The following is an 18,757-nucleotide window of genomic DNA, read 5'->3' on the forward strand; positions in this document are numbered from 1 at the left end:
AAGATATACAAAGCACTTATTTGACCTTAACATGGACCTCAAGCTCAGCCTGCAATGTATTTGCATGTCAAACAAGAATAAGCACTCAGTTAATAAAGATCAGAGGAAGTAATTTGGTGTGGGCAAGAGCAACAAAACCAGACATTTCACGAATTATGCTCATGCCTATGCAGGAGAGAACCATTTCTGCTCGTTAGAGAGCAGCACCAATGCCACAGGCATTCCTTCTCACTTCACACAGCCCGGCAGCAAGCTACATGTTTAGGTGTCGCTCAGAGTGCCAAACAGAAACCTATACATCACAAAATCATCCCTAAAATTACACGGCATGGAAACCATGCACCTCACATCCCAAAAAGTATCATTGCTGATATTACTGGGAAACTCATGGAAGAGATAGGTTATCACTTACGCCAGAACAACATTTATAAGTAAAAATATAATGGTTTACTTCTAACAGCAATATTCCAAATTCGCTTTCAAGCAGCTGTGCTTTTATTTTTACACGTCTAATTTCTCCAGCACACGCTGACAAATACAACTTATTTCTGCTTTATCAGTGACTGCATGTAACATCTTCATCCAACAAATCAAGAACTGCAAGAAAACTCAGTGTCAGCCCAGCCAGGGGAGGTGTCCATTGCACATATCACAGGCTGCATTCTTCCTACAGAATGAACTGAAGACATAAAACGTATTCACTGCTGGGCTTAACAGCAAGTAAACAGGATGCTGACATTTGGAGGGCTCACAACAAAATACAGCAGCTAACTCAGAGGAAGAACATGCCCCAGGTATTTCCTGTGGCAGCTCAGATGGCCTAACAGACACCATGAAGTCATAATTTCCAGTTACTCAGGAGTTGTTAATTCTGAGGCAATTTTACCATTCCTTAGTTTTTAATCCAAAGTACACTCTGTTTGTTTTGGTAAGCCTGATCCAAACAGATTCATCTGGTTTTTAATGCAAACAGGGGCTGCCTGGGAGGAACGGGAAAGTTCTTTTCCTTATTTAAAGCAGCATGACATTTGGGTTTTTTGTTTTCTGAAGACTAACTAATTACATAAATGACTGAGGGAGGGTAAGAGAAATGTTTACAATAGGAAACTAGTTCTGGCAGTAGAGACATGTCTTCAATTGTCCTGATGAAAAAACACCACTTGGACAGAAATGTAGTCTAAAGAGAATCCTCTACGGTGCATAAAAGAGTTGATTTAAAGGAATATCTACTTTAAATTTACATTTATTTTAAAGCTATTCGAGTAGGAAACTTTAAATGCCAGAGGAGGCACATCAGTCTGAAGCATCGCCTGTTCTTGTTGCCAGCCGTCACCAATTGTCCCCAAGGGCAGCAGCACCGTCACTTGCAGAGTCTCAAGAGACACAACCAGCTGACAGTTCTATTCCCAGCATGTTTTCCAGGGGTTCTTGAGGGGTGGGGAGCAGTTAGTAACTCACGTGCTCAAATTAGCCAATGCAAGACTTGCAGATGAAAGTGCAACCTTAATGTGTCGGTTTACATTACAGACTTTAATTACCTGAGCGCACATTGCATTTCCCTCTGGACTGCTACATCACCCACTTACACCAGGCAAGTGCAAGGGCCAAAAAAATGAGGTTGGAAGAGCAGCAGTGAGCTTAGCAATTCATAACTGTTTAGCTTTATAACTCAGATAGCCCTTGCTTCTTTTCCAACACAGTAGCACCATCCCGTTTTGACTTGTGAGCATCTGCAGTATCTGTTTCCACAAATATAACTGGAATTATGCTTACATTAAAAAGAAATCCAGTACCAGATTAATTCCAAAAGTTAAACATTTGTGAATGCTGCTATACTAAATCCTATTACACAGAGCTGCTTATTTTACTACCCAAAATGTAGCTGTACTATACATGAGGCTGTAATCATTATTCTCACAGAGGATACCTACAGAAACACTAAAAAAAGCTTAAACCAAGTCATTATAAAGTCCCACAATCTGGTCATGTAAATGGATTTTCAAATAAGAATGGCACACGCTTGTGACAATCATATCCTGCTTCCACAAGTCAGGGAAAAAAAAAATTACAGCTATTTTACTTTCCAAAAAATGAAGGCTGCAAAAATAAGCCTCAAAAAATCTCCCCAAGAGATACTTATTTGGTGATGTTTATCAAACCAGCCATTCTTGAACAATGCCAAAAAAACAGTAGGTCGTATTTTATCCGCTGCCACATGTTTTATACAGTGAAATTTAGGCTGACTCGAGCAAGATTTGCAGCCCCAGGCACAGAATCATCTTACAAGAGGAAAAGCAAATGCTGACCCACTTCTGGTGACCCCGGCATCAGGCACCACAATGCTGTTCATCTTTTTCTTTGCTTGTTTTGGTTTTTAAAGAAGATACCCAGGAAAGTGTAGGTGATCATATTTACACTAACAGCGCAGACACTTGTTAAGCAGCCTCCTAAGTAGGTTACGAGACTCTTGGGTGAATATACTCCAAAGTACAAATTGCACATGGTCTCTACTCTAGACTCTACATTCCGTTGGTTCAGTGATACCAATTTGTACGTACTGGAGCAGAACATTAGGTACTCTCCACTAGAGGCCAAAATAAAGAAAACATATCCTAAAAAAGCGGTTAAGACATACTACTGTTCCACCATCTGATAAGGAAGTTTCAGTTTTTACGTGCTAAATACTTCTCCTACCGTTCTTAACCTACTCCTGCTTTTCCTCCTTAGCTTCACAGCACTTGTCGTTGACCCAGCAGAGCTGTGCTGATGCCGTCCTGAAGTTACCCACTGCAAAAGCTCCAGATACCAGCAGAGAGATGCAGCAAATTTCAAGGCAAGAAGTCAAGTCACTTTACCAATTCGTACCTCCCTTGAAGAAGTACGGTACAACCAGTTCCCCCATCTATTTTTACAACTACAGCGCAAAAATACAGCTCTGTTACTGCAGTGCACAAAGTGGTACACAACATGAATACTGCTCAGTAATTTAAGGGAAGACACAGACCCGGTCAGAATTCACCACCTTGACACATCCAAACCCTCACAGATGCAAAAACAAGCTGAACCAAGACAGCAGCCAGAGTGTTTTCTTACAAACTTTCTGCTCCAAGATTTTTAAGCAGCTCCAACTAATGAAGAGTTTAAGCTTAAATTATGACTGGAATTACTGAAAGAAAAAGTGCAATGGAACAACAAGAAGGCAAAAGGGAAAATAAGCCAGCATGGCACTCCCGTTTTTGGAGAACATTAATAAGCATGACCCTTTCTTTCTGGAAAGCCATCTGATCGCAGCTGTGGATTCCAGCTAGGGACTGAGAGAGAACAAGGGGCGAGGAGAACCCTGAAGCACTTATACCTAAACATTTAATTTTACATTTCAAAGCGGAGACAAGTCCTGACAGACAAAAGTTCAGTCCGTTTTGTTGTGGTTTTTTTTTTTCCTGGTACTGCAGCCCTGACAAAGAATCTACTGCAGCATCACCCTCCAGGTGCAGTTTCGCAGTGGTTTAAGTCAAGCCGAGCCAGGGCCACCGCAGCCTCAGCGGCGCTTCCAGCCCCCACTGCAGCACTGCCGGCGTGCAGCCAGCCCCAGCAACCGCGGGGACCCCAGCTCGGCTCACCCCTGAGTGCTGGGCCAGGGCACCCCGCTCCAACTGCCACATCTACTGCCAGGACCCCGACACCCTTCAAATGACGCCTTTGTCTTCCTCTGAAAACACCGGTTTGCGTTCCCATTAGTTTTGACAATTTTATTCATCTCTATTATTTGTACTTTACCAGCAACTGTGTATTTTACCATCTCCCAGCACGCCTTATTCCAGAATACTCAGCTGTCACCTGCAGCCAGGTGTCATTTCAAGGGCTACCCCCAAGTGTTACAGCAGGTTCATAGTTTCTACATCAAGAACCCCTCCAACAGCAACAGGCTTTGCTTTGTGATGACAACACTTACCAAGATCAAGGCAGCTAGTAATAACCTTTTTATCTTATTTTTTTAATGGACAGAGAAGAACAGCACCTACTAACAGGAATTTTATTTGATGGCTTATGATTCTGGGAAAGTATGGAACGGCTCCTTCCACAAGAGCCAAAAGTAACAGCCCAAAAGCTCTTCTGATGTTTTCTACCCAAGTAGGTGGCTTGATAGAGAAGATACACTAGCATCAAAATGGCTGGTTTGTAATAACTAGAGATTATTTTTTAATTTGCTTTGAATAATCAACTCTTTGGAGCCCCACCTACATGTTGACCTGACGCAGAACTGCTATGAGCCCACATGTTCCTTTCGCTCACCAGGCTGCTGGTGCCCAAACCTGGAACCATCCCCTTGCTCACCCTTGGCAAGAAAGGAAAAAAAGCAGCGCTAACTTCTGCTAGAACACAGAGGGGAAAAAGAAAGACATTAAAAAAGAACAGCAATAACAACACTAAGAAACTTTAGGAAGCCTTTGACCACAGTCTGTTCCAGTGAGGAAGGAAAAAGAAATTAATCTGGGTAAGTAGATGCTGTTACACTCAGGCATGGCGAGCCAAGTAATTTCTTTTGCTTTGTCGTCAAGATTCATATATATAAAACAATATAAATATATATAAAATAGCCACACACTCAGAAAAATTAAATAGTCACAAACTGAAAAATAGTTGCTACCAAATTGTTCCCTAAGTATTGGATATTACAGCAATTTTAACAAGCATGTTACATACACAGTATTCAATGTAACACTTACTGGACTTTTAAATTTTCTGAGGGTTAATTTGTACTTGGATGACCAAGAACACACCAAAACATTACATTATTTTCCACCATATGTGCTGGTAATTCACATCTCTTTCCACACACACCGCGTACTGTCTTTATGCAATATTCTCGTATTATAAGCTTGCTTTTTTTTAATCTGGAGTGCTTATTTTCAGAGACTGAATTTATTTTTGTTTTCTTTCAAGCAGACAACCTACACTTTCCTCAATCCCATACTGGCAGCCCACTGACCATATCTTATTTTTAAGTAAACTTCCAATGCACAAAGTAGTGTTTTCTGTATTAACATCAACATACTTTCAGTAAGTTTATCTGTTTTCTGAAACATTCATAACTCAGTTTAAGTTTAAACAATATTTGATCCAGTCTGAAAAAGTCAGCACTTGCCTAACAGTCTAGCACAACAGGAGCACTGCACCGTGACTTAATCTAATTTAACATACTGTGGATACACACATTATAACTATGCATTTTTGCTTTATTTTCAGCCAGATCTACTCTTGGGAAGGAATTTTTTTCAAAATCAGGTTGGTAAGATAACTGGATTTTTTTCCTGCTTACTTATATAGCACAAATTGTAGACTACTCTGTATCAAAGACTATTCTGTATCCAAACCAGCGTGGTCAGCAGGACAAGGGCAGTGATCCTTCCCCTGTACTCTGCACTGGGGAGGCCACACCTGGAGTATTGTGTTCAGTTCTGGGCCCCTCAGCTCAGGAAAGAGATTGAAGTGCTGGAGCGGGTCCAGAGAAGAGCAACAAGACTGGGGAAGGGACTTGAACACAAGCCCTATGGGGAGAGGCTGAGGGAGCTGGGCTTGTTTAGTCTGGAGAAGAGGAGGCTTAGAGCTGAGCTCAGCACTCTCTAGAACTACCTGAAGGGCAGTTCTAGCCAGGTGGGGATTGGTCTCTTCTCCCAGGCAGTCAGCAATAGGACAAGGGGGCATGGGCTTCAACTCTGCCAGGGGAAACTGAGGCTGGATATTAGAAAGCAATTCTTTGCAGAGAGAGTGGTCAGGCATTGGAATGGCTGCCCAGGGAGGTGCTGGACTCACCGGCCCTGGAGGTTTTTAAGCTGAGATTGGACATGGCACTTAGTGCCCTGATCTAGTCAATGGACTGGAGTTGGACCAAGGGTTGGACTTGATGATCTCTGAGCTCTTTTCCAACCCAGTCGATTCTGTGATTCTGTACTCAGTCTGTTAACAACTCCACCCAGTAGTTCCCCGATAGCATTAAATTGCAATAACTGCTTTTTACTGCCTCCTTTTATGAGTTTTTCTTAGATTTATTAAGCAGGTTGTGGTTTATTCTGTGGCACACAATACACAAGCAGCCCGGGGAACAGACGGTCACCGGACTGCTCTAGGTTAACCCTCTGCTGTGCGGTGCGTCCCGTCCAAGCTTGTGTTTGCTACAGAGTGCAGGAATCACAAAAACCTGCCATACTTTCTAAGTCTTGGAGTCCTGGTACAGTAGGCTTTCCGGTGTTTAACAGTGATCTGAAGTACAAAAAAATAAGAGTGTTTATAGGGCAGCGGTATGGAATCAGCAGATTCTAAGACCTACAATTAATTCTTCATCTCTCTTGGACAACACCTCATGTGAAAACATCTGAATGCAAGCTGCCGGTATTTCATAGTTTGGTCAAAAAGCCATTTTCTTCTCATCAGCCAAGAAGGACTGTGTGCCCTTCCTTCTACTACAAGACTTCTGTCCAGGTTTGTGATTTAAAGGGTCGAGTGTGAGGCAATTTCACACACTGGTTCAGAAACTTAAATTTCCTTATTTCCCCAGCAAACCAGAACTCCTCCCAGACAGTTTCTCAGCAGGAGGAACCACATCAAGGACAGAATGGACCATGTCAGAACGTGCTCACTGTTCCCAAACAGGTGATTTGTAGACTTCAGGACTGCTACCTCTTCTGGAAATGCAGCAGATCTGGATGTTGCAGGAGGAGACATGGCCACAGATATCTGTCAGGATAACGAGCTACAGCTCTAAACGTGGGAGCAAAGCTTTGGGCATCCCCAAAATAAGACATTAAGAGACCAGTGTCTCCTATTTCTCCAGGATTCATCCATACAAGACTGAAAATCAGAACCTCCGCTGGAGAGCTGATCCCAGGATAAGGATATTTTAGTATACAATAGCAGCATGACAGCTGTCATCCACTCCTTTTTCTGTCAAGGATAATCATCTAAATCAAGCCTATAAAACCAGTTAACTGAGTTTACGAAACAAGGTAATTCATCCTGAAGCAAGATACACTTTGCCCCCCCCCCCCCCGATCCTATTTCTTTTTTGTCAGAGAACAGTTTATAGAACACAGGCTGCCGTACCGTGATTTGTGCTATATAGGCTGAAAGGGGAATGAGCCTTACGAGCCAGTTCTCGCAACTTTATGTAAAAGCTGCCAGGCCAAAATGCATCTTTCAGGCTGCCGCCTTGATTTTATGCCATGGAGGGGGAGGGAAGTCACCAGAAGTCTTCTGCATTGCCTGAAGCTGCTTGAATACTAATTAAAAATAGGCAATGTCAAGCAGTAATGAAAAGCCATGGCATAGGAGTAGTGGCAGGTTTTTAAGAATGAAAAAAGACACTAAGGAGAAGATTATTGATAATGGTCCAAACAAGCATAGTCCTTGCACGTTTCTTCTCTGTAACCACAGAAGCACAAGGAACTACAGCTTGAGGAATATTAACGCAATTGGGTCTTCACTAATACATTGTCCTCCAGTCACAAGCTCAAAGACAAAGTGTTCCAAGAGAGACAGCAGAAGTTGCACAAGCCATATTAAATCTGTCTTATGTCAGGTGGTGAAATTAGTTAGTACATTCTTTAGGGGAAACAAAACAGCGAGACAGGTCATTGCCCTACTGAAAGCTGCATTATAACGCATCCAACCAAAGTTCAGAACAACAATTGTGCGGGCAGCCACAAAACCATTACTTCCTAGCTTCCAAGTGCCTGACTCTCACCTAACTAATGTAAATCTCTTTCACATGCTAGAGCTATTTGTGTCTCTCACATCCTGGCTTTGTTTTCAGGACATGTAACAAGAGCGAAAAACAATTTCTATTGTCTACCGTGGTAACAGCTTCCTTGCATTCATATTATATATCAGCAGGGCTTGAACCCTGAACTTCCAGGCTACTGCTACAGCAGTTAACAGAGCCATCACTAATTGGCAACTGGTGGAAGATGTGTTATCCAGAAGGGCCAGACCACTAGCCCCGTTATCTCTTCTCAGCGCTGCGTGGGGTGAAACAGCTCCCTGGGCTCCCAAGCACTGGGATGGAGGCAGCAGGTTTTCAGGGCTGTGCAGGGACGGGAAGAACCCCATCTGCCTATCCATTCCAAACCCCCAAAATTACCCGTGCCCTCTGGGACAAGGGCATTTGAGAATTGGAGTAAAACTTGGCATTACCACAGCCTTGGAAACCTTAACAGTATCACAGGTATGTTATTTGGAGACATGATTTAGCAACATCACAAGAACCAGATATGATGATTCTGACATGTAGCCACTAGCAAACAGGAGAGGGAAAAAAACAGACAAACAACAGGTAAAGAGGTGTCTCAGGACAGTTTTTGGCAGGCAGGGGGAGGGGGCAAGTTGGACTACCCATACCCCAAGCATCATGCAGTCACCAGAAGAGAGCAGAAAGACAACTCAAAATTTTACATGAACATTTATTGATGTCTTCAGCATAAAATCCCAGTTTATTAGCTACTGCATTAGCAACCTTTAAACTTCAGTATGCAATGCTCAGAACACAATAACACACAACAACAGAGGTTTACAGCCCCACCGAGTGAATGCTAGAAATCAGAAGTGAAAGAGCTGCCACTTCAAAACAGTCCAGCGACCTCCTATTGTTCTGTTGAATGTAAGGAACCCCCCATCTCTTACTGCTGACCTCCTACTGTTCTGTTGAATGTAAGGAACCCCCCATCTCATACTGCTGACCTCCTATTGTTCTGTTGAATGTAAGGAACCCCCCATCTCATACTGCTGACCTCCTATTGTTCTGTTGAATGTAAGGAACCCCCCATCTCTTACTGCTGACCTCCTACTGTTCTGTTGAATGTAAGGAACCCCCCATCTCATACTGCTGACCTCCTATTGTTCTGTTGAATGTAAGGAACCCCCCATCTCTTACTGCTGACCTCCTACTGTTCTGTTGAATGTAAGGAACCCCCCATCTCATACTGCTGACCTCCTATTGTTCTGTTGAATGTAAGGAACCCCCCATCTCATACTGCTGACCTCCTATTGTTCTGTTGAATGTAAGGAACCCCCCATCTCATACTGCTAAACACACAGCTTGTAGGAAATTGTAGTCACGAAGGTAACCTCAACAACTGTAAATCTGTCTTCCTCAATTCCCCAAGCTCTACCCTTTATTGCCTGCAAAAGCAGCTGCCCTATTTAAAGCCTGGCATTCCAGCTTCTTCCCCCTCTTTGGGGCACCAACAGGACGGTACTTTCTGCCATGCTACATTCTTGACGTGACTAATTAAGAAAAACTCTGTGCTGAAGAGGACAGCTCTTAAGCAGGGAGTTACGCTGCACGCAGTGCTTCTGGGTACAGCCCGGCGTGTTCGAGAAGAGCTCTGCCCCCAGCTAGCAGCAGGTTCTACCCCATGCAGTGACAGTACTGACCTTTCCAAAGGACACTTCTCTCACAGTTCCCAACTCATCTGCCAGAATAGATCACCGCAGGAGGGCTGAGAGGCTTCTTCCATCTCCCAGTGCTGCTGAATCAAATCAGACTGTTTCAGCACGTATAAACGCGCCCTGGCATAGAGCAGCAAACACTAAAACACACTGAGTAGCAGCCACTTTTGTGGATGTCTTTAGTATGCATGTATAGGCAGCCTACCATAAGCACATACTGCCTTCTACTGATTTATTTGCTTTAATGGAAATGGGTCACTACCACATAATACATTGTACTGCATTTTCAAACACCACTATTTTCCCGTTTCCACATCTCTGCACATGGTTCCCTCCTGAAACCCCTTTAAAAGCAGTCCTTTAGCGGTGCCTCCACCTACACATTCGCCTTGAGTATTTCCATTAGATGGGAATGACTGATCATCAGCGTAGAGAAAAGAATCCACAACCCCTCTACTTCATTTTCTTTTCTTCTCTTGCTACTCATATCTATTGAAAACAAATTAGCTAATTGTTTTTAACCAGAGAAGGTTAACAGAAGACCTACAGAAGACCTTGTAAAACACTCCATGGTTGTGCAGCCTATGTTTGCAAGAAGCTTATGTCCTCAGGTACAGCAAAGGAGTTTGCAGGAACAGAATTAAAACATTATTATTGTGTTTACATAATTATTCATGTTTACAGAACTTGACACAATGCCACTGGAAAGTCACACTCCAATGATAAGTGAAGCAACACAAAGTTATTAACAATGACTACAAACAGCTTATTTTCTGCTACATTTTATCATAGAAGGTATTAATGATATCTTGTCATACTCTATTTTTCCCCTCCCTTGTAAGACAGAATCATTACAAGCCACTTCCCTATCAGCAGAGAATTACATATATTACTGTAATAGCAGTAAATTTGGTTTACTTGGCGAAATAATCTCTTAAAACCACCAGTATTTAGAAGGTGTTTATTTCTTTAAACTGCTGGTCTGAAAAGACACTATCATGAAAACAGAAAGGTAACCAAACGGCAATCTAAGTAGGAATTGCTAAAGAGATTTTTCCAGTTTTCCGCTTTGCCAACGACCTGTGAGATTCTTCAAAACTTCCAGCTGCCACCCACTTGTGAGCAGGCTGATCTGTAGAACCCAGTTTCAGACCAGTGTCTTGCTCAAGTTTCCATTCCAAACTGGAAGCCCATTTTGTCTGGGTTCCCCAGGCCAGCACTCAGCTTTGTGCTTTTTTCACAATTAATCCACGTAAACCAGAAGGTTACTCATTAGTGTAGCCTATCAATGGACTTGCTGCCGAGTCCTGACAGAGTGACAGCCTAGGATTCATCAGTCATGTTTCACCTGTTTCATTTCTGCAGTTTCTCACCACCTCCTGTACCTGACTGCCTTGAAAACAGCTCTTGTCTCAAGGAGTGGTAAAATTCCGCTTCCTCCATTCTCTGGAGGCTCATTAGCCTACTCCAAGGCTATACATAATGATAATGTCTCTTTGAATACGGACCACAAGATGCGTTGAGGTCAGTCACCAAAACAGGGCAGTCTTGCTGTTGTCCCCACTGTTTATCAGTTTAATCACTAAAACTGACAGAAAACTACCAACACGGGAAAGTTCTGCCATCTTTTAAATAAGTCAAATCAGTTTGCCCACGTCCAAAAATCATCAGCACAGCACAAGGTAAATGGTGAGAATGGGAAGAACGGCCTTTCCTTTCCCTCTTGGCAGCAATGAGCTATTTTATCAGCTCAAGCTGTATGTGAAACTGTACCTTACACTGAACCTCACAATCCGCGGTAATCCTCATCTTGTAACGACCATGTGTAGCGCTTAGGTATCTATATCCCGCAGGATGTGGTTCTTGCCTGAGAGCAAACATGATAGCAGTTAATCACTGAGACGCAACAAATCCACAAGACCTTTCTCCTGTGCTCTCACCTGCGTCACGCACAGACATTTCCTCCCCTTCTCCCACAGAAAAACATTCTAACCCACACACAACTAACTGGGTATATACCTTTCCATTTCTCCATTATTTTTCAAGAACTGCCCAACTCTGTCAGTACCTCAGGATTTCACAGAGAATTAGGCAAGCTGGCACTCAAATGAGTCTGTTCAAGCTCTCTTCTTTGACTGAAGAGTTACCGCTCAGGCTGGATTGCATCCTTCCTACCCTCGTGGAAAGGACAGTCACTGAGAAACCTCAGAAAAATATTTATGTTTAGATTTAACTGGCTCCTGCTGAGCTCCTACTAATTCAAGAGCTGCTGTTTTGTCTAGCAGACCCATCATGAAAATTATCAAGTAATGCTAGTATGCAAACACACCATTAACTTAAAGCATGTTGCTTAGTCTGTTTTAATGTGAGACATTTCTACAACATATATAACGTCTTCTAGTAACTTAAATTAATAACTTTCTAGGGGGAAGAAAGAAACTAAACAACACACTAAAAACAGAGTCTCGAGACCCCTCTCTCAAGATCTCTGCAGTTCTTCACAGCTAATAAGCCATGGAAGGGGATGACGTATCAAGTACATATGGAAAAAACATGTGACATATCATTGTGGGCAGGTAGTTTACTAAGGTAAAGAGGCTCTAAAAACACTTTGCCCTCATCAAGCAACAGCTTTCCTGGTTTATGTTTTTCCAGTTACTGATAAAGCGAACTGAAGATAAGCAATAGGAAAAACACGACAAACCAGAGTTAAAACAACTAGGGAGTTGTACCTTTCATTGACTTTTTAAATGAGACAAGTTTTAATACAGTGAAAAGAGCAACACTTCTAGCAATAAACCAGACTAGATGCAAGTGTAAGACATGTTACATTTGGATGCAACCAATTCTGAGACAACAACAGAAGAACTATGGGATCAAACACACCACCTTTTAATCACAGATGAAGGTAATGCAGGGCTTTTCAGTGAAATCTGAGCAGCTGTGAAAACCCTGCTGTCCCATGAGCAAACACACCCAAATAGTGTGAGTGAAGGAGATCTGGCACAGGGACAGACAGACATTCGGGGAGGAGAACATCATAGACAGCACACAGACATCGAGACAGGGCCGGCAGTGAATAACCATTCAGACAGCGAGGTTGTACCTTCCCGAGCACAGCAGATGGATGTGTGTTTCTACAGACACACATCCATCCCATAACCCGCAGCCTCACCTTCTTGTAGAACTCCAGCTCCCTGGGACCGCGAGGCGGGGGCTGCAGCTGCTTCAGGACAGTCCCATCTGGATGCTGCAGTATACCTAGAAAAGAAGCATTGCCTTCAGGGCTTAGTTTGAACAGACGCAACTTGTTTTTTAGAAAAAGCAAATACACATCGGGGACAGCCTACGTGCTCAGTTGTACTGCTTGCCATGCACACACAACAGAGCCGCAATCCGCAGCTCCTGCACAAAACCTTTTGCCGGGGTTTGCTTGCATTCCTGTTTTTCCAGCCATCACACAGTTTGCTGAGTCTAATTCTGCTCAAGTACAGTATTGTGATCTGACATTGAAAGTTCCACCCAAAAGAAAACATTCATTCATTCAGCTATGGAAGATTACCTAGACGCTCCCTGTTTAAATAACTGGTACGTCGTTTTTCCAACAATGCCAAGAAGTTAAAAGGACTTGATACCAAGTTCAACGTATTTCTCACTAGCTAAAATGGAAATCTATGGATGGCACTGGTACATTCACAGAACACATCAAGAGCATTTCTCTGTTACTAGAAGTAGCAGCCCTATAGCACTCTACACTAATCAGATGCTAGTATGTGTATCACCCATAATTATAACACAATACAGACTTTCACCTCAGCCGGGGAACCACCATCATGCGTACACCAAAAAAAACCCCAAATATCCTCCTGAAACAGCCTTAAGGACTCTTCAGTCAGCAATATTGCTGAGTAGCTGCATAAGAAACGCAACTGAATACCTGAGGGTACTCAAGAGATGAAAACGGGCCACAATGGAGAAAAGTAACTGCATCCCTGTGAAACGTGTTCTAAATGTCAAGATCATCGGTTGCAAGGGAAAAAGAAAAACCCGCTTCTGGAAAAGAAATCTTCTCCTAAGATTTTTTTTCGTAGCTTTTCAGATAGCAACTTATTTTGGTTTAGAAGTGAAGGAAAATCGTTAACTGTATCCAAAATAGGTTCTGTCTTCAGCTTACCACTTGAGGAAAAAACATGGGACAAGCAAGACTCCCAAAAAACATTTGCAGTTGTAAGAGCAATTGTGTTTTCACCTTTTAGAAAGCATTATCTCTGAATGGGCTCTGTCGTGCAGTCTTGGAAACTACACAAAATATTTAGAGCCCAAGACATTTACTTTAAAACAACCATCAGACTTAGAGAAGTTGTTTCATTAGTTGGCTGTGCCAATGAACGAAGAGTGGTTTTAAAAACGTGCATAAAACAGCTCTCAAGACAAGTTGCTTGCTAAAAGCTGGGTTTAATACACTTTCCAGCACTAGAAAAATATTGCCACACAACAATGTGCAGATTGCCACACCATCTGCAAGACACAACAGCTTCTTTTTCCAACCCCCATACCCTTCTACACGTGCTGGAAACAACCTAGCCAAGTGCACACAGTATGTCAATGACACACGTTTTGAATGTGAATTGGTAACAATCACAACATTAAATAAAAAGGTTTGTAATACATCCTCCTCAATATCTGTACTTTGGCTTCGATGATAAGACAAGACAATAACCTACAAGGCAGAAAGACCAGGCAAATATTCCTGGAAGCAGAAGGCGTATGATATTGGATTGATACGTATTGCTTGAAGAGTTTAATATAACCCAACGTTGTTTAACGTTCCCTCACCCTCTGGATTTCAACAGATTAGAGCATCTACTCTGTAACTGCAACCGAGGCAGACCTCAGGAAACCAAAGGCTCATGTTTCAACACTCACCACAAAGACAAAAATTCCATAACCTTCACTCTGACCTACAACAACCACCAGAGATACCATCACCTGCAGGTCATACTAACATATGGAGGTTTGTTGTGGTTTTGTTCTCAGGTTCTTGGGGTTTCTCAGCACAGTAGTATCGTTCTAGCTTATGAACAAGCAATTTAACAGTTCTGAAGCAGCAGCAGAACTATACAGAAATTAAAATTCTGAAATATCTCACGTTTATCTATGGCTCTGCATGCAAAGCTTGCTAGCATTCTGAAACTCAAATCTACCCTAAAAATAACCAATACAGATGTACAACTCTTCTAAACAAACAAATCACATCCAATCCCCATGCTTCACTGTAGACAAAACCTGTTCTGCACAAGCACACCGAAGATTTACTTCAGAAGAGATCCCCTGAGGACACCTCGTAAGTACTGACCAGTATGTGTGTGCCCACCTTTGCATTTGGGAAAACAGCAGCCAGGGTTAGAGGTTTTGTGATTTCTGTGACTGAGCAAGTCATACAAAAGACAACGCTCCTTCAGCTACACGATCCCACCCATGGCTTGGGGACTTCCAGAATTTGCAGGGACGGGCGCCGAGCTGCAGCCAGGTGCGGGGGGCTCTGAGGTGGCGCACCCCACCAGCTCCTGCCTCTCTCTCTCCACCTGCCCATGGAATTAAGACATAATCCAACATGGTTACCTTACTTACTGCACCGTTTACTCTATTTGGGGGAAGCACCACTGAACACAGCACTCAGCAGAAGTTCATTTGAAACGCCCAAAAGCTGAGAACCTACGTGTGCATGAAGGGAAACTGCTACAGCCCTTTGCAAAGCAGCAACAGCCATGGGGAGCAAAGGGAAAAGGGAAAGGTTATTCAAAAGGAAGGTAACCCGATGACAAACTTTTAGGCATATTTTAACAACAACAACAACAGTTTAAAGATATTTTTGACTACTTCAAGTCCTCTGCATGTCTGTATGCAGGGACAGAAGGGAAGTGAAGAGCAGAGGGCGGCAGTAACACACAGGAGGAAGGGCGGCAGAACAAGGAAGACTCCGAGCTTGAGCCAGCAAACTGCTCAGATACCAACACCAGCCAGGTACAACTGTCAAGGTACGTCTGCCATGTTGTATGTACAGCAACAGATGTATCCTGACAAAAAGGCACTCTGGTTTTACAGCTTCGGGCATTTAACACGCTAGAGGTTCAATGGGGTAGAAGAAGGCAGAATGGGAAATAGCAGGAAGGGTGGCTACTGTAGGAAAAGACAAGGAAGAAGGTATAAGACACGCCAGCCTCCTCACACAAAATTCTTACAGATTGTGGCGTACAGATTGTCTGTGATATTCCTTACTACTGCTATTAGCAACTACGTATAGCCAAACATCTAAAGATACAGGGTCAGCTTCACAAAGACACAGCAAGGAGCAGCACTGCTACTTGCATTACACATGACCCCGTATCTTTAGCATCTCGACTACCTGCACTCCTACATACAACATCTGTAAAGAAATAAAACAAGAAGATTCCGTTACAAAAAATGAGAGAGATACCAGAGCAGCTTTGGTCTTCGCTTAAATGTAAAACTCTAAGATGAGGTCATCAACCACGGCGGTACCTCTGCAGGAAGAACCTTGGTCTTGCTCATTAGATGTGGTGGAGCTCGCTTTACCTGATCCATTTGAGCTGCACCCACAATACACATGGTGTCTCACTCACGTTGGCTTGATCCAACTGCAATAAAACTGACATGCTGGAGGCGAGGCCCTCCCTGCAGTGAGCCCTTTTTGTCTGACCCACCCCACATCACAATATATTGACAACAAGGAAGACATACAGCTCCAAGGGTCCAGCACACCTCTCTCGACATTTTATTGCACCAGTGACAGCAGGGGCAAGGCACAAGAATTACTTTGCTGTGGAGATTATCAGCAGCAAGAAATGCCATAGACGCAGGCTGTAGATAACACAAACTCACAGTGCCATTTCTGTTGTAAGTCCACACCCTGACGGGTTATGTAGTTCAGCAGGGGCAGTTCCTACTGCTGGGGTTCAAAGGCAACATGACAGCAGGTACTCGCTACAGCCACTCTAGAAGGGCACACTGGGAGCTGAATGCATGTACACCTTACATTTGGCTCAGAGGCCGGAATTATAGCAAACGTGATGTCACAGTATCACAGTATGTTTGGGATTGGAAGGGACCTCAAAAGATCATCTAGTCCAATCCCCCCATGGAGCAGGAACACCCAGGTGAGGTCGCACAGGAACATGTCCAGGTGGGTTTTGAATGTCTGCAGAGAAGGAGACTCCACAACCTCCCTGGGCAGCCTGTTCCAGTGTCTGTCACCCTCACTGAGAAGAAGTTTCTTCTCAAATTTAAGCGGAACCTCTTGTGCTCCAGCTTGATCCCATTACCCCTTGTCCTATCATTGTTTGCCACCGAGAAGAGCCTGGCTCCATCCTCATGGCACTCACCCTTTACATATTTATAAACATTAATGAGGTCCCCCCTTAGTCTCCTCTTCTCCAAACTATTTGGTGACACTGACTTGGCCATTGCATGTGTTAAAAAGCACCTTCAGCAGAAGAGCCAACACCTCCCTCCTCAACCTGCAATTAAAGCAGAATCTTAAAGGCAGCAGAGGCACACTTCAAAAACGCAATATCCTCATGATGTTTGTATTATTAGACCACTTACTAGCCGTCGTTTTGGACTTTTACCAGAGTCACCCCAGGCTGGGAAATCGCTCACTAACATTTTTCTGAAGTTCTTGGTGGCCACAATTTTGGAGGTTCCCTTTAGACAAAGCACAGTTTCAACACACGTTCTGAGGGTGCCAGCGTGCCGTTATCTCAATTCCCACTTTTTACAAGGTTGCCTGTCAAAATGAAGCTGATCCGCTGAGGCCCTTTGGCTTAAAGGCGCCTGTCAGATATCCTGCCCGGAGCAACGGAGGAAACCCCCGGCAGAGGGTCCCTGCCAGCCCCCGGCCCGGGACACCGGTCCCGCAGCCCCCAGACCCTGCGCTAAGGCCCCGGGGGGAGAGAACAGGTGCGGGCAGCCCAGCCCGGGGGGCGGCCCCGGTTCCCCCGCGCCGCCCACCACCGACACCCCCATCCCCAAAGGGCACAGCTACCGGTCGCCAGAGGAACGTGAGAACTGAAGCGAGACCCGCCCCACCACAACCAGGTCCGGCAGAAATAAGATTAACCGGAGTGTATGTGTGTGGGGGGGTAAAACCCCTCCGGAGCGGATCCCCTCGGCCCGGCCCGGAGCTCCCCCCGCCGCCGCTCACCGCCTTTATCCTTGCCGTACATGTGCCCGGCCACCTGGTGTGACAGCGGCACGCAGCCGTTCAGCCCCCGCCGCCGGCCCCCCCCCGCCGCCGCGGGGCACGGGGAAGCGCCGAGCGCCGGCTGGGCCGCGGCCTCCTCCGCCTCGCCGCGCCCGCCGCCCGCGCAGCGCCCGCGCCCGCCCTCGGGGCGCCCCGCCGCGGGCAGCGCCGGCCGCGGGGACTCCGTGGCCATGTCCCGGAGGTGCGGGGGTGGCGGCAGGAGGCGAGCGGCGGCTGCGCTCCGACGGGCGGCAGCGGCGAGCGGGCCTCAGCGGTTGCTGCGTGCCGGAGCGCGGGCGGCGAGGGCCGGCGGCTCCATCACCCCGCGCCGCTCCGCGCCGCCCCGCCCACCCCGCCGCCGAGCCAGCGACTGGCCGCCGCGCCGCGCCGCCCCGCCCCGGACGCGGCTCCGCCTCCGCCGCCTGCCCGGCCCGCGGCCAGTTTCGGGGTCGCGGCTGCCGTGGCGCTGGCGCCGAGCGGGGCGGCGCCCCGCGGGTAGGCCGCGCCCGGGCTCTGCCGAGGCCGCGGCCCCGGTGAGGCCGGGCGGGCAGCGCCCGGGGCAGCGGCAGCAGCGGGGCCTGGCCCAGCGCAGCGCAGCGCGCTCCGAGCCGCAGCGGGGCCGCGGCCGCCCGCCCCCCGGGAAGAGGTGCCGTTGGGGGCGGTGAGAGGCGGGCGCTGGCGGGCAAAAGCCTTTCCCCCGATAACGAGAAATGCGTCCCAAACCCTCCTCGGTTTTGTACCGATTCTCCGTCATCCCGAAGCTTGTTTATTTTACCTCCAGTAGGTCAGAGGGACCAGAAGCAAGAGCAGGCTGAGGCGCGTAAATAGTGTGAGATCCTTGAAGTGGATGAGGACCCTTAAAGCAGCCTCAGCCAGCCTTGTCATGCTCCGCAAGTGTCTGTCCTGCGTTTGGGGTGGCACACCTGGCCTGGCAGCCGATCCAAATGAGACGGACTGACCCTTAATCTGAATTGTGACCCCCCTCGTGTAGACGAAGCTGCGCAGGAGCCCTGCACTCACTCACAGGACTCCTGACTCCACTTCTTGGCT

The 18,757-nt window shown here is 45.7% G+C and overlaps 1 protein-coding gene across 1 annotated transcript in view; it reads right to left on the reverse strand.

The window, feature by feature from the left end:
* IPMK (inositol polyphosphate multikinase) overlaps positions 1-18,061 on the reverse strand; it is a 41,523-nt gene extending 23,462 nt beyond the window's left edge. Inside the window, exons 1-2 of the mRNA XM_065068179.1 lie at positions 17,669-18,061; positions 12,620-12,705 (exon numbers count right to left, since the gene is read on the reverse strand). Coding sequence (XP_064924251.1) covers positions 12,620-12,705; positions 17,669-17,900 — 318 coding nt within the window. The 5' untranslated portion in view covers positions 17,901-18,061. The remainder of the gene's footprint in view (positions 1-12,619; positions 12,706-17,668) is intronic.
* Between the last annotated feature and the right edge of the window lie 696 nt (positions 18,062-18,757).

Source organism: Columba livia, chromosome 6 (genome assembly GCF_036013475.1).
Source record: "Columba livia isolate bColLiv1 breed racing homer chromosome 6, bColLiv1.pat.W.v2, whole genome shotgun sequence".
Lineage (NCBI taxonomy): Eukaryota > Metazoa > Chordata > Aves > Columbiformes > Columbidae > Columba > Columba livia.